Source organism: Saccostrea echinata, unplaced genomic scaffold, assembly GCF_033153115.1.
Source record: "Saccostrea echinata isolate AGI-Se365-2 ecotype Australia unplaced genomic scaffold, CSIRO_AGI_Sech_v1 ptg000056l, whole genome shotgun sequence".
In the NCBI taxonomy this organism is placed as follows: domain Eukaryota; kingdom Metazoa; phylum Mollusca; class Bivalvia; order Ostreida; family Ostreidae; genus Saccostrea; species Saccostrea echinata.
In genome coordinates this window covers 19,974,245-19,989,865 of record NW_026889805.1, presented here as the reverse complement: position 1 = coordinate 19,989,865, position 15,621 = coordinate 19,974,245, and the positions used below count along the sequence as shown (strand labels likewise).

General features: G+C 32.4%; 3 protein-coding genes across 4 annotated transcripts; all 3 read right to left on the bottom strand.

Annotated features, from left to right (window-relative positions):
* Positions 1–780: 780 nt before the first annotated feature.
* On the bottom strand, positions 781–5,553 carry LOC133173379 (cingulin-like). The gene is made up of 11 exons (XM_061308362.1): positions 5,164–5,553; positions 4,637–4,814; positions 3,715–4,130; positions 3,501–3,599; positions 3,315–3,398; positions 3,121–3,198; positions 2,952–3,032; positions 2,663–2,861; positions 2,176–2,286; positions 1,981–2,070; positions 781–1,681 (listed from the first exon to the last, which is right to left on the bottom strand). Exons 1-11 carry the CDS (start codon positions 5,289–5,291, stop codon positions 1,370–1,372), a joined length of 1,776 nt encoding a protein of 591 aa, XP_061164346.1. The 5' UTR covers positions 5,292–5,553; the 3' UTR covers positions 781–1,369.
* Positions 5,554–6,455: 902 nt separating this feature from the next.
* On the bottom strand, positions 6,456–9,726 carry LOC133173019 (uncharacterized). Of its 2 annotated transcripts, XM_061307897.1 has the most exons (7): positions 9,509–9,726; positions 8,785–9,299; positions 8,387–8,634; positions 7,837–8,038; positions 7,507–7,596; positions 7,324–7,401; positions 6,456–7,133 (listed from the first exon to the last, which is right to left on the bottom strand). In XM_061307897.1, exons 2-7 carry the CDS (start codon positions 9,271–9,273, stop codon positions 6,843–6,845), a joined length of 1,398 nt encoding a protein of 465 aa, XP_061163881.1. In that variant the 5' UTR covers positions 9,274–9,299; positions 9,509–9,726; the 3' UTR covers positions 6,456–6,842. The 2 variants fall into 2 exon arrangements, with proteins under 2 accessions (XP_061163881.1, XP_061163882.1); XM_061307898.1 differs by lacking the exon at positions 9,509–9,726 and having other exon boundaries at positions 8,785–9,318.
* Positions 9,727–12,100: 2,374 nt separating this feature from the next.
* On the bottom strand, positions 12,101–15,112 carry LOC133173233 (reticulocyte-binding protein homolog 2a-like). The gene is made up of 5 exons (XM_061308208.1): positions 14,241–15,112; positions 13,645–13,843; positions 13,306–13,392; positions 12,987–13,079; positions 12,101–12,775 (listed from the first exon to the last, which is right to left on the bottom strand). The coding sequence occupies exons 1-5, from the start codon at positions 15,089–15,091 to the stop codon at positions 12,113–12,115; spliced, it is 1,893 nt and encodes a 630-aa protein (XP_061164192.1). The 5' UTR covers positions 15,092–15,112; the 3' UTR covers positions 12,101–12,112.
* Positions 15,113–15,621: the final 509 nt, after the last annotated feature.

Here is a 15,621-nt window from a genome sequence, read left to right as displayed (position 1 = left end):
ATCATTTTACTATTAATTTTAGTTACATTTCAAAATTTCTTTAAGTCTTTGATTGTTTAAAAAAATTAACTAAATGTATTGTTTTCTAAGTGATTTTAATAGGCAGAAAAGGAAATATTTTCATACGCCGCAGTTCCGCCAAAAATATAGTCCCTGCTGGATTTCAAACTCAGTTTACCATTTCTATTTAAAATTATACAATTATGATGAGTAAAGAAAAATATGATCCTTTAAATACATTACAGCTAAGTATATAAGACATACAAGCAAATATACTTGGAATATTTCGTCTAGTCAGAAACCAGACAAGGATCCCTCCTTAAGTCAAATTAATGTTCAATGTTTAACTCTGATTCCATCATCGCTGGGAAAATCAAAAACGTTCGAGGAAAGCATTCATATTTTTATAAAGGTTGAAAGATCAATATTATTGAGATGTTGAGAGAGAAGACTGCATTATACAGAGCTGAATTTACTTTGAAGGATCATTATTATACTCTCCTTTTATTTAAAAAAAATATATTGAAGTCTTCCCGTTTTAGCCAACATTCCAAAATCTACTTGCGAAAGAAAAAAATTTATTAAAGGTTGAATGTCGTCCAGACAGCAAACAATAATTTGAAGTTTTTAGTAACAGGATGTTATAAGCATTTATTTCAATTACATATTCACTATAAAATGTGTTTTAAAAGATGCTTGGTAAAAAAAAAAATCCTTGCAATTGTTTTGAAGAGATAACATTTCTCTATAAAAGAAAAAACACAAATCAGTTTATAAAGGTTTATTCAATGCCCACAAATTATGTATTTCGTCAATAAGACTTCAAATTTAGTAACGTTTCTTGCCATTACACAACTTTATGCTGGAATGCAAACCTACAGCTAATATACATCAACAATTTTTAAATATTGATTTATTGTGCATAACTTGATATCTTTTAATTCAAAGGCAATGTGAGATTGGTAAACCACACATCTGCCAACCACTAATAATAAATAGCTGAAAGAAATCGCTTTTTACATAACAAAATCAACAACATACATGTATACCAATACACTCTATTAATATTATGGCTTTACTATACGCTGATAACCATGGTTTCCTGTGTACATGTATTTAAAATGGTTTTTGAACACATAAAAGTTTAGATCCACGGCATAGAGAAATGTTTATCATACGCATACAATAAAACTACCATCACAAATAAAATCAAGATTAGATATGAGCTTTCTTTGAAAGCAAACTCTACTGCAAATTTTATGGTTTGCATTCACAATAAGAACTTGATTTAAATTCTGGATTTCCATGTATAATTCTCCAAATTATATATGAAATTAAAATTCAGAACTAAAGATAGAACCCCACGTAGTTATACCTCGCTTTCATTACTAATTACACGATTGGTCCCTTGTGCAACCCCTTTACTAAGTAGTGGTCCATCTTTGTGTAGGTATAGCACTGGCCATACCATGAAGGCCACAGTATTACCACACTTCGTATACGATTTCAGAACGTCTTTATCAAACTCAGAGATTCCGCTTCTAAAGTCCCACTGCATGTAGATTGGAGGGTTTTGGATGACCATTAACCAACAATACTGAACACAACACTGAATGTATTCACTACAAGCAGTTAACTGAACAGAACTAAGTAAGTCTTTTGTTAACTCTTCCTTAATTTTCTGTAATATAAAAATTGTATGTAATGTAAATCAATGCAAGTTAATATTCAGTGCATAAACATATTTTGCATTTCCATCTTTTATATATTTGTACCCGAAGGCAAGAAGTACCACACATTTCACTAGATGTATCAAAATTTATCAAGTGATTAATCATGTTTTATTATTTTTTCTTGATTTTGCATCCTTCAATCCAATAAAGTAGCATGTTTCTTATTTTGAAAATTATAACCTGCTGAATAACTTGTTCAAATATGCACTAATTAATAAAAATTAATGTTACACGCCTAGAGATATACCTCAGTAAGAACTTTAACAGTTTTGTCTGATAATTGTTTCCTACAATCGTACACCAGCTGAAGAACCTCATTTGACACACTGTCCAACTCCTGAAAAAGTAGAGAAGACGAAATAGGAGGAAAAGGAAACAGCTAAGTTGAAAGGCAGATTCAAATTAACTTATTAACTGTATTTTTTATTCAGTAATACTGTACCCCATTAACACATTCTTTGGTGTTTCCTGGTGAAAACAGCGGATTGTAAAGCAGTGCTTCGATTTGCGCAAGCTGTTCTTTTTCATAAGATTGACACTTTTTATATATTGTCTGAAATATACAAAAAATGTTTTTCATGTGTTTTTTTGTAAATATAAATATGAAGTTTTTAATTCGAATGTTCATATCTATGTTGCCCGTTAATAATATGCATTATAAAGTGTTCTCTTTGTGACAGGCATCCAGAAGTGGAGCCCTTTTTTCGTTCCTGCCCCGAGTCTTCCAAGAATTGACCGAACAACCAATTCAAACATCTCTTCTTTTTTTTTTTAAATAAATAAATAAAATAATAAATAAAAAAAATCGTCATTTAAAATTTTTTCCGATTTCTTAAATTTTCTTTTCTTACGTTTTAATATGAATGTGGCCAAAAAATAATTTCAAGAATTAAGAGACAGATTTTTCCTTCTTCAGATACATTTCTTACCGTAATAATATCTAAAAGTATCTTGATTCCCTTTTCTTCTTCTACTCCTATACACTCTAGATTTTCTATTGCATTAGTCCATTGATTGTCATAGAGTTCCGAATATTTTTCTGCTATCTTCAGAGGTCGATTGGGGTCACTCAAATCCGTTACATTAGGATTCTTAGACCGCATACTTTGTGATGCTGTTTCTGTTAACCTACAAAGAGAGAATTTAAACATTTTCTCTCCTCATTTTATCTACATTGTGCCTTGTTTTTTGATTTTATCATAAGTTATGCTATTATACCTGTCCAACGCCTTTTCTTTAGCTTTGCGCTCCTCGTGTAGATTTTGCTGCAGTCTGTGTATTGTATTCTGATTCTGGTGCCTACAAATAGCAGAATAAAACAAAACTTTTTATACTTATTTTCTGAAAGGAATTATTAAATGGTCTTCATGTGTCGATATATACTTACTCTGCATGCTCCTTTTCTTGTAACCTTGTTTCCAGTTCTTTATTTTCTTTTTCATATTTTTCTATTTTTTGAAGTAGTCTATAATAAAAAGAATTTTAAAAGTGATATATTTAAAAAAAAAAGTGTTTAAAGTAAACTGTTGTATAGTTCATAGATTTATCTTTTAATTAACTTGTTTTCTTCTAAACTCAAACCTTTTTTCTTTGTTGGCATAATCTATTTGTGTTTTCTTATCTTCTTCTACAGAACTCAAAGATGATATTGATGTTTCCTCAGTCCTGTAACAATATTATATATGATAAATTATTCATTGTGCAAATCGGTAATTTATTAACGCAAAAACTCGTATATGTGTATACAAATTCCACAAGAAACATTACCCTAAATTCTTTTCGTTTTCTGTTTCATCTTCATCTGCTCTGTTTGCATTTAAGGTAGAGTGCAAGCCTCTCATTGCCCCAGCATTGCGTTTTGATAATCTACAACAATTTATCAAATACATGTAAATAAATCTGCGCCAAAATAACCCTGGCTCTTAATAACAACTAGTCTTTGAATTTCCAGTGTACATTGTTATACAACAAAATTACTTACTCTTTATTATCATTAATGGTATCTTCCAATAGTTTTTCTAAATCCGAATTTTCTTGCTTAAGTTTTTCATTTTCCTTCGCCAGTTTCTCTGTTTTATCCTTTAGATCGTGAATTATATATTTAGATGTATCTGGGGTACCATTTTCATCTTTTTTGGGAAGTCTTCCCCTTGAATATCGTCGGTTCTCGTATTCCGGGACCGGACCTTGGTCTGAATCAGACTGGCGTTTTAGTCTTATCTCACTACGTAATGTCTCTACTTCGCGTTTCAAACGCTGAATTTCAAAATCTTTGTCTTGTAGACGTTTGTCATTATAATTACTTCTTCTCAACTCACGAATGTCATCTTTAAGTTTGGCAATTTCATTTTCATAACTATCAGTCATTTCTTTCCGCACTGTGGCAACACCAACACGCTGGAAAAGAAATTAAACTCCCTTTTAAACAACTGATTTTGTATTTCTTTGTTAAGTGGATCACCAACTTTCTTTTGATCGTAAACTACGTAGAACCCTATTATCGCTAACATTAATGACATCTGATTTGTCCATTTCCTCCTTTTGATTTAACATGTACATCGCCGTAAATACTTGCCAGATTGTGTACGATTCTCTAAAAATGAAATCTCGGTTTTTGGCGTAAACAAACACTAGACATTAAACTATTTTCGTTTGTGCATGTTTGTGCTGTAAATCAATGAGCTTTTGTTGGAATTTCAGTTACACATAATAAAACTTCTTGATTTGTTTACAAACTGATTTCTTTTCATGCTCTCGTGTCAAATTTGCTAAAAACCTTCATTGAAATTTTAATGAACTGATTCAGATAAAACAGACAAGATAATAATATCTTTATTCGCTCCTGTCACAAAATATGCAGTATCTTGTAAAGTTAGCAAATGGACACTCAAAAAAGACAATACCGTTGCTATCATGCTGGCATACGTATACACATGCTCAACGTGCTCCCGGAAGTCGTGGTCCAGCTTTGGTCGTTTGGTCGTCTGCTCCCAGTCTCGATGCAGATCTTTCAGTGCACTGACCTCCTGCTTCAGGCGCTTCATGATTTTGTGAAGGTCTTCATGTTCGTAACCCGCGGGCCTGAATTAACATAATAATTGATATTTGTTAGTAAAACTTTTATTTTAAAAGGGGGAAAATCATCAGTAATGTTTAACTATTTCATCAAATTCAAATTATAGTTCATGATATACCCAGTACTGAATATGTCTTTGATTAATTTCAACCAAAAAATACCGAGATCATTGTAACAGATATAGTTAGATAAACTATAAATTTAATACGCAGTATTCTTGAAAACTAAATATAAAATTATTTAAACGTGCATATTTTGCATGATTGATCATTGTTGATTATATATTACCAATTCATTGATCCGATTAATCCTGCATTAAGCCCTTGTAAACCAGGCACATAAACAAAGACTTACTTTGTTATTTCTTCGAACTTTCCAGTAGATTTCTTCTTATTTTTTCTTTTCGACAATCTAACACTCATGCGTCGAAAGAAACCGGGTTTATCCTCTTTTTCTTCAACTTCGACGTCCATCTCCTCCATTTTCTTTCTGTTTAAATACCCGGATAAAAAGCAACAACTAGATCAATAAAAACATGTCGTGTAAAAACACCTGTAATTGGTTCGGAGAGCTGGGTCTACCTTCCTGTCTTTCGGGAGTTCTTGTATCTTGCCGTATACACCTTTATCGAAATAGATTATAGGTGCAATTGACGACGTTGATAATATTGCACAACGGACGCCAGGTAGTTTTCTTTCAGAAAGCCATCTGTCGCTTTGTTAGTCATGCAACCAACCATGACGGTTTACCTGTGCGTACTGTACGGTAGCACAGAGTTAGAATAATTATTACATGTGACAGTGATTTGTACGGGAAATTTGATTCCTCTCGATTTTATTTATTACTCGAAGAAAAAAGTTGCATCCCTCATAAAGCTTTAAATAGTTTATACAGTATCCTGATAATGCAAAATAATAGTAATATATAATCAGGGCATATATCATTTTTGGTAATCCACTGTTTAATTCTAGAAGTATTGCCCTTTCTCCATTATATATACTGAGTCAATTGCAATTCTGATAAGTTTTCCTGGTTCCCTTGCGAATTGATTTTTTATTAAACCGAATATGCATTTCGTAGGATCAGAGAAATCTTCAAAATTTGGCGATAAAACCAAAGGTGTAATATGTTTGTGTTTCCGATAAATCAAAGATATATATAAGAAACTAGGACGTTCATTTAATTAATTAAATTAATCTTTTTTTAATTATTTTTGATCAATTTTTCTTTGAAATTTATCCATTTCATTAACCAGGCGCGGATCCAGGAATTGAAGTTAGAGGGGGCGCCAAAAGTAGGCAGGGGGTCAGGAAGCTCCTGGATTCTAGAGTTTTTGTAGGTAAAAATGAGGTCTACCGAGTAGACATATTTACATTTTCTCGACGAAACTATGATTTATGCTAACTTTGACACTTTTGGGGGGGGGGCGCCGGGTGCGCCCCCCTTAAATCCGCCACTGTTAACTTTAAAATTTAAACACTTTTCCTAATTACTTTTTTTTAAGGAACTTTAATTTCTGATCACATAGTGAAATAAAAAAGGAAAGACGTCATAAATTAACAATATACTTTAACAAAATTATGAATACATATATTTCTATGAAAACTATTAAAGTTAACAATGATGATTTCTATTATAAATGAAATATATCTCTTTGTCACCAAAAACGTTCAAAAGATCAAGAAAAAAAAACTCATATTCAGTGTTAGGAATAGCAATATGAATAAATGTAATCTGTATGCTATAGATAAGAAATATATGTATAGTGTATAAGTCAAATTACTGGTCTTGAAAATATTATGTACATGCAATTCTGGTGATCTCTTGTCGTAAGTTACAAAGCATAATATATATAAGTACGCTGAAAAACCAAGCATATTAAAAAATTTTGATTGAAAAATTCAGATGAATTTTACAAACATCTTATGTATGAAAGTAATAGATTTGTGGAATTTTTTATTGCACAAAAATAGAAATTCATCAAGTTTGATTGTTTGTTTGTCCTCTATTACTGTACTTTTGTATACTCGCTATTAAGAGGGTTTCAGGGGTTGCACAACCCCTTTTGACAATAAGGCACCTCCATTTTCTATCAGAACTGCAGGCCATACCACGAAATCCAGGACTTCTCCTTGCTGAGTATACTCTGAAAACATGTTGCGATCAAATTTTTTCCCATGACTACCTCCGCAAACAATACGCATTGGTGGGGATTGAACCACCATACACCAAGTTATTTTTGCACATTCTGCAGCAAATGTTTTGACACTTTCTGGAAGAGGGTGCTCAAAATTTTCGTCAATGTCAAGTGATTGGCAGAATTTCTAAAGATCAAATATGAAAATCACAACATTTTAGATTATACAAAATTGCATGATTGTACGATTTGATTTTTATTTGATCTGTGAAGGATTTTATAGGGATTTAATATATATATATATATATATATATATATATATATATATATATATATATATATATATATATATATGGTAGGATATTGTAGGGACTTACTTGAGCTACACCAGGTGTCATTAAATCAGCGGTGGACTTCTGAAGCTGTTGAATCAGTCTTTTACTTTCATCGTTTAACTGTAGGAAAAGGATGTACACTTATTTACTTACTATTCTGTACCTTGATTTATTAGCTACAATTGAATTGCATGAAAAGGCAATGAGAGTCAAAAATAGAAATACTTGGATATTGTCCTTGCCATCACCAAACACGGCCGATGTCAGTCTCCGTGTCATCTCTCGGCTTTCATTTTCACAGAACTCAAAACTTGACTGTAATGGAAGTCATAAGGTTAAATATTTTCAAAGTTAAAGTTTTTTTTATGCTGTAAACTTACATATTTATCAATTTATTCGTATACAGTTTGCTGAAAAAAGATTGACATGCAAAAGTCATGATAATTATTTACACGCAAAAGTCGTGTTAATTATATGGAACAAACATAGATAATACGTTTAATCTATATACCCCCACCCTTCATGGTTTTCATCCGACCCATTGACCTCGTGTACCTGAATGATATATAACAAGGTGGAAATAGATTTCTTTTCCGACAGAGGATCGTCTTGTGGTAAAACGTCTAATGCTGCCATCCATTCATCATTATACAGTTCTTGGAATCTCTCGGCAATCTTTGTAGGTCTGTTCTGTGTGTTTAGGTCAGTGAATTGTACATTTCCATCCGTAAGTCGTGATCCTGATATCTCACTTAATCTGCAATGTTTAAAATTTTCTTAAAGAAATTTAAAATCAATGTACAACACATCAAACAGGAAGAAGTAATTTCGTTCAAACATCTAACCAATCTATAATTTGAATGTTTAAAGAACATACCCCCGTTTATTAGTTTATCAGTATTTTTTTTTATTTAGATGTAGCTTTGTTAATGTCTATTCTATTTTATTATTATTTTTCTTTATTGTGACTATCCTCAATGATGCATTCTAAAAGGTGTATATAAGAATATTTCATTTTAGCCTTCATACCAGCTTGTCAGAATCTACAGTAGAATCCATTTACATGTAATCAAATTTAAGAGAATGCATTTTGGCGAAAACAAACCTTGTTAACAATTCTTCTTTCTCCTGTATAACTTTCCGCAGATCTTCTTCTAGACCAGCCATTTTCTCTCTGAGATGAATGTTTTCCTTTTTGGTATCCTGAACAGATTTTTCCATATTCAATTCTTTGCTTCTGGTGTCGTTCACAACCATCTGTTTGAAAGGGGTTTGCTTCATGTCATTTTGCCTCGTTCCTGGACTTGGTGCAGCTGTATTTATGCGTATTCCAGTAAGCCTATGTATTTCATCCTGAAAAGGAACAAAATTATACATCTAATGTTAACATTACTTTAAGTGCCTATTTGCGAAAAGAAGTGACACAATATGTACAAACAACATGATTTCTCAAAGATAAGTCTAAATCACATTAAATGCGGACTGATTAAGATAAAATCGTACCTTCCATCTATGAAGGTGGTGATCGACGTCAGCACAAAGTGCCCTTATTCGTTTCATTTGATCATCCACCGATATTTTCCTTCCAGGTTTCGGTATATCCTTGACAGCAATTTTCCAGCCTGAAATCGTATCCTTCATCTGTTTCCTTATGGAGTCCTGGCGATCCACCAACTGTTCAATCAAATGGACTTTACTTGCAGAAGTTGGGCGCATGATTCTCGGCGAATCTGGAGGTCGCTGGTACCGAAGATGGTTAGCAAATTCAGGAGAGGAAGGAGAAGGTGGATTGGCCGAATACACAACATGGGATCTTCTGCTGAAGTCACTGACGTCAGAACTGTGATACTGAAGTCGAGGCCGTTGGCGGGGAGCTTGTCTCCCTGAGTCTAGGAAACTATTTGATGGGTAATATACGACAGGCTGGACACCAAACTGAGGGTTTGAAATAGGTATATTAATGGGCACATTCCTCATTTTACGATTGGCCATCTTAGGTGCTGGATTACAATCTTCAACTAAATGATAGAAAACATGAGTTCACATATCCGATAGAATGCCGAATCAATCCGGTTCATTGAAATAGAGGTTCACTTATAAATGCAAAAAGATCCCAAAAAGCACACAGGATAAAATAATTTAGGTTTTATTAAAGATGTTCAAAGCAAAAATGTATCAAAGATTGTAAACAAATAGGGTAAATTATGCTATCAGTGCAAGACCTTACCAGTTAAAGAGTCTATCAAGCCAATTACACAGAAATTCAGGTCTCAAGTTTCGCTTTTGAGTAACACTTATAATCCAGAACAAAAAGACATTGTCTCATTTCATCGTAGTAAATGTATGTCGAAAAGACATACATAGTTTTGTGCCTGAAAAATTAAATACCAAACGTATTTAAAGGTATACATGTACATGAATCTCCCGGCAAGCTATACACCCATTATTCCTCACGCCAAGAGATCCGACGATTACTTGTAATAAACAGTTCTGTTATTTAACACTGAAAAGGAGGTCATGTTATAATGTTATAGATGGCAGTCAATAGGATGTTGACGCTCTTTTTAGTCTTAATACCGGTAATATTCCAGTTTCTTAAGAAAACCGGTTCTTGAAGAAATAGGACATACGGATATACTTAAAGCATTTTATACAAATTTTATTTAAGTCAATATAATAACTGACCTTTTTCTGCCTGACAGTACAGTTTCATTATTAGAGCAGTCAATTTTACAACACTTTGTTTTGCTTTACATCTGCATGTAAGTTACCTCAATAGTAGAAGATAAAGTGCAATTTTTATTCAAAACTATTATTAGAAATATATGAGTAAAGAAAATTATCTTCAAATGGTTTGCAATCGATCTCTATCCCAAATTGCAGGTGAAAAAACTGTACCATTCATTTAAGAATAACATGTTGCTAACATTAAAATCATAAGGAAGTTTGTCTTAAAATTGATGGTGATAACGGTTAGATGCTTAATTATATTTCAGTTTGTTTATGCTTCAAGTTTGAAATCATTTAAAAACAATTTTTTAGGGTAAAAAATAAATGCTCAAAATAAAAAGGGTTTACTATATAATCTCACATCAGTTATAAATGTATTTATTACATTTTCAACAATGAAATACTGTGATTTATTTATTGAATAAAAGTGATATTCTCTCACAGTATGAAAGTATACCAAAATGATATTCTCCCACAGTGTGAAAGGATATTAAAGTAAGTAAAAAATAATTTCTGGCCTGTCATAAGATAGAGATAGTAACTAAGCATCTTGATAGAGCTAAAACTGCAAATTTCTTCCCAAATATATTGCTAAAATCCATGCTATGTAATGTTTTCAATCACACAACTGCTAAGCTACGGTCGACGTCTCAACCGCTCAACTATGACGTCAAGCCTATGACACTGTGTTAAGAAAAGACAGAGGCAAAGGGAAAATCAAAGAAAATGTAATAAACAGAAAATTCAATGTTTTGTAGATGAATATGGAATTTATTTCACTCGTGAGACAAGATTTTTTGATATTTTTACTCGTGCTTCGCACTCGTGAAAATATAAAAAAATCCTGTCCCACTCGTGAAATAAATTCCATATTCATCTACAAAACATTGAATATCCTCTATATATTTTTCTCGCAGATATTTAACTTATTTAAATATGCAAATTTATCATGCTACAAGACGGGGACTGAAATTATTTGTATTGTATAAAGCAAACATAAATAAGTTTTTCTTTCGTGGTATCATCTCTTCTGGTTGATATGTTTCCTAAAATCTTTAAGCATTTAAAATTTCAAATTCAAACTGACGGCTCTAGTAAGACTGACAGCCCAATCAAATACACAAACAAAGAAGCAACCAATGAAAATAGAACATAAACCTGACAAAAGAGGGGGAATTCGTTTAGTATTTGAATGAAGAGATCTCGATAAAAATGCAAACCAAAAAATACCACTTAAAAAAAATAATAAAATTCAGTTCTTGTCTTTAATAAGTTAATTCAATCCGCTCAGCGACTTCTGAAGTTCAACAGGTACTTCTCTATATATTTTTTATCGCTTTTTTATATTATTTTTAATAAACATTATTTAATTTATAGTACAACATGATATAAGAAATATATCAATAATACATATTCCATTAAATAAGTTATTTAACATATGAAAATATTTCTAGACTATTGCAGTATCATAAAAGTAACATAATCAGATGCAAAGTAGATTCTTTAACATACATTGTATCTGAAAGATTTTGACAGTAATAGTAAATGTATGTCTTTCACTCCAGTTTAAGGACCCTCTATACACAACTACAAAATGTTTCTGATCACTAAGAAAATCATATTGTATAAATGTGTTAACATTGAACTTATCTATTAAATTTTCAATATATGGTACATGGGATTTACCCCCAAGAAAAATGTTCAAAGCCAATAAAGTATCAATGAACAGAAATCCAGTTGTTTAATTTATCTTGATCTTTTAAAATTTTTAGAATTTCTTTTTTTTAGAATCCTTGAATTGATTACAAATTGAGTAATGCACTGCATATTTCAATTTATTTGAATTTAGATCCAAGGGCAGATCACTCTAACTGCAGAAAAATACCACAGAGTCAGAACTATTTACTGTGTAGCATAGAAAGGGTTCTTTATTATATCTATATGAATACATGTCAGCACTTCATAACTGCTCCTTATAAAGTACTAAATGTTATAATTATGTCAGAAGTATCACGAAAGAAAAGTTTACTTGATAGCATAAGTAAAATACATATACATGTATTGAATTCAACACCGAGTTCTCTCTCTCTCTCTTTTTTTTTTATAATTTAATTGTAGTCACATGCTTCCCTCTTTTATCTTCAGGTCCGGTTTCTTTATTTATTGACTGACCTCGAGCTACATTATGTAGTCCCCCAGCGGATGTTTCCTCATTAGTTCCGGATTTCACGTAGAGGCTTTTACTTTTCATTTGGGGTTTATTTGAGCCATCACTTTGCCCAAAGCGACATTCTTCAGTTTTACTATGAATATCATGAACTTTCTGTTCGCTTTTGTTTTTCTCATCTCTCTTTTGGTATCTTATTTTTGGATTATCTTCATGGCACATCCCTTCTTTACCAGGAGAATCTGGTTTTGTAGACAGGCAGTGTTCGTCAGTATTTTGTTTAGGCGCAGCAGGTGCCCGTTTTCTTTTGAAGTCTTCTCTATCACCTTTGGTTGCTTGAGCAACTCCTTTCGCCAGAATGGGACCTTTTTCATGCAGAAGTGTACAGGGCCAAACCACATAATCAAACAAATCTCCCGTGGCTGTGTACCGTGTGTAATATTTCTCATCAAAGGGTCCCTTACACTCCACAGCATAGACAATGACCATAGGCGGGGACTGTACGGCCATATACCAACACAGCTCCATGCACTTCATAGCATAACTTTTTAACCTTTCACCTTTGTTCTCCTTTACCTCAATTCTTCTTAAATACATCTGAAATTATGATTACAATATTTTATTGCATCTACGTATGCAGGCTTTATTTTGCAATGATATTGAAAACGCTAAATGAAATGCCTAAAATATGTCTAGAAAATGTTTCATAGAACCATAGGAAATTTTAATTGAATTGCTTGTCAAATAATTATGATGTTTTCTGAAAAAAATCTTGATATTACAGCATGCATTTTTACGAGGAACATACGTCTTGCACAGCAGTACTCGTTCTGGCGGCGGACACTCTTTTAAGTTGTTTGATTAATTCCTCTTCATCTTTTGTGGTATTTTTCTTGGAGCTCTGTTTTGCATATAAAACAAACATTTTCATAGAATTCATGTCTGAAGCAATACAGTTCCAAAACGGTTCAAACTACCTGGATACTACCACTATACGATAGTTTTATTATGAATTATGAATCTTGATAACTTGATAAAGCAGAAAGTAATAATATTAACAAAAACTTCATAATTAAAGTTGATATTTAGTTCTAAATTTTATCAGATAAGTCATGATAAAAACTTACTCTTGCATCCCCAGGAAAAGATGTGACGATTGATATCAAACTGGATTCAAAATTTTTTGCTTCTTTCATTGCAAAAGTAAAAGTATCCTACCAAAAAATCAAATTCTTATACAAAAAAAATCTAGAAAATGACGCATCACCGTCTCAAGATATTAAAAGAGGTATACGTTTTAGGATCCCACCTCTGATGTTTTTTGAGGTCCGTGTCTGCTCTGCTCCTGATTTGTATTGTTTTAATGGACTTTGAGCTTAAATACTGTTCGTTATCTCCACATTTCATCGATATCAAGTAAACATTTTTATAGAACTGCAAGAGGTCACCGAAATAAATCAGTATACCTGTACAATAAGTAGAAGATCTATGATACACTCCTCTTCTGTTTTTCCTTCTTCTGTTAACTCTTCAAATGCTTCAGTCCACTCATTATCATAAAGTTGCTTGAAGTTTTCACCGATTTTGGTTGGTCGTATCTCTGTGCTGAGGTCTGCAATGGATGGATTGTTGTCCAATAGTCGCCTACCCGCTATTTCACTGAGTCTACAACATTTAATATGAAAAATAGAATACTTCTGGTAGATTTTTACATTATCAAACAAACTCTGTGATGTAAATTCTGTAAAAATAATTATAATACGGAGCTCAGTTTATTTGTATACTAAAATCCTGAAGAACGATATATTAATATAGACTAGCGGCTTTTTCTTGTATGATTCGAGGAGAATGTATGCGTATGAGCCAAAAAAAAGGCTGAATTTTTTAATGAACTAGTAAGTTGCATTACTGGAATTGTAATTTTATAATAGTTTTTGGCATTAATAACCAATGCACTTTATGCAAATCGTGTATAATATGTATCAATAAATGCTTGTGATCCTACGTTTTACTATTATTTCTTTTTATACTAACAAGGTTAAGCAAAGGCAAACAGCAATACCTTGTGAGTGCCTCATTTTTTTCGAATGTTATTTTTTTCACCTGGGCTTCAAGGCTACTTTTTACTTGCTCTTCATTTTGTAATTTAGCCTCTAAATTTCGAATTTTCCTATCATTCTCTTTTTTCATTTTTTCCAAGTCTGTGCGTAATTTCTCTATCTGTTGTTGAGTTTCTTCATTGTTTGACCCCTGTTTATATTGCAATCTGCCTCTCTTATCTGTATGTTCCTCGTGTTTGGTTTCATTTTGTGAGTTGTCATTGTATTTATTGCAATGATTGCATTGATTTTGCATCTCTGTTTCTTTCTCATTGGAATTTTTCACATCTTCCCTTCGTTTTAATTCTTCTTTCAAATTGTCTACTTCTGATTTTTCTTTTTTTAGCTTTTCTGTTAACTCCTTATTTTCCACGTCTAATTCTTTTATCCTAATCAGGGCCTTCTCACATTCTTCAGTCATATTCTTGGACGTACTCTCAGTGTCATGGTCAATATAATCTGGATATGGTTCCATTTCATTCTCTTTGTTTTCGACAGTGACCGAATGATTTTTACTTTCATATTTATGGACCTCTACATTTTTCTTATTCTCAGCACTTCCTGCCTTACCCCGTTCTCTGTTCCTCTGGTCATACTGTTCATATGTTCCTGCGATCTTCATTTCTGCTCTATCTTGCATCCCTCCTCCAGATGTTTGTCCAGGATTTCGATGAGGCCCATGGTATTGCCTCGCTATCTGATTTTGACTTTTTCCTGGCATACTAGAGTCACACATTGCTTTTTCCGCTGAATTTCTTTCGTCTCCCGTACACCCAGTTCTTCTGTCTGTTCCTTCTTCTTTGTGGGCATCCATTTTAGGTTCCTCATCTCCGTTTTCTTTGATTATCAAGGTGTTCTGTTAAAAGGACAAAAAATAAGATGTGTTTCATTGTTTCTTCTGATATTCACTATATTAACTATTTTTACTAAAGTACCATAATCAATATTTCTTTTACCGTGATTTGAATAAGCTGTTTTGTTAATTCAGCTGTTCTCCTGATGATATACTGCTTCACAGACATAATTTCTTCATAATTTAAAAATTCTTTGTTTTTCAGTTCTGCAGCATAAGCGGACCAAGCTGTTTTCAATAGATCCTTCGCCGTTTTTAATTTGCCATTTTCCTTTTTTAGAGTCTGCTTTTCTTTTTTCTTTTTCTCTTTCTCTTTTTTCTTTTTATCTTCCTAGTTTTTAAAGGAAAGTTACAGCAGCATATTAGTAAAGAAAATTGTCTTTTTTTAAAAATAAAATTGACAATTTGAAATTCTTTAATTAGGACTACGTTTTCATACTTAAACTTTTTAGAAACTAAATCGGAGTTAGTGTTACCTCCCCACCCCCACC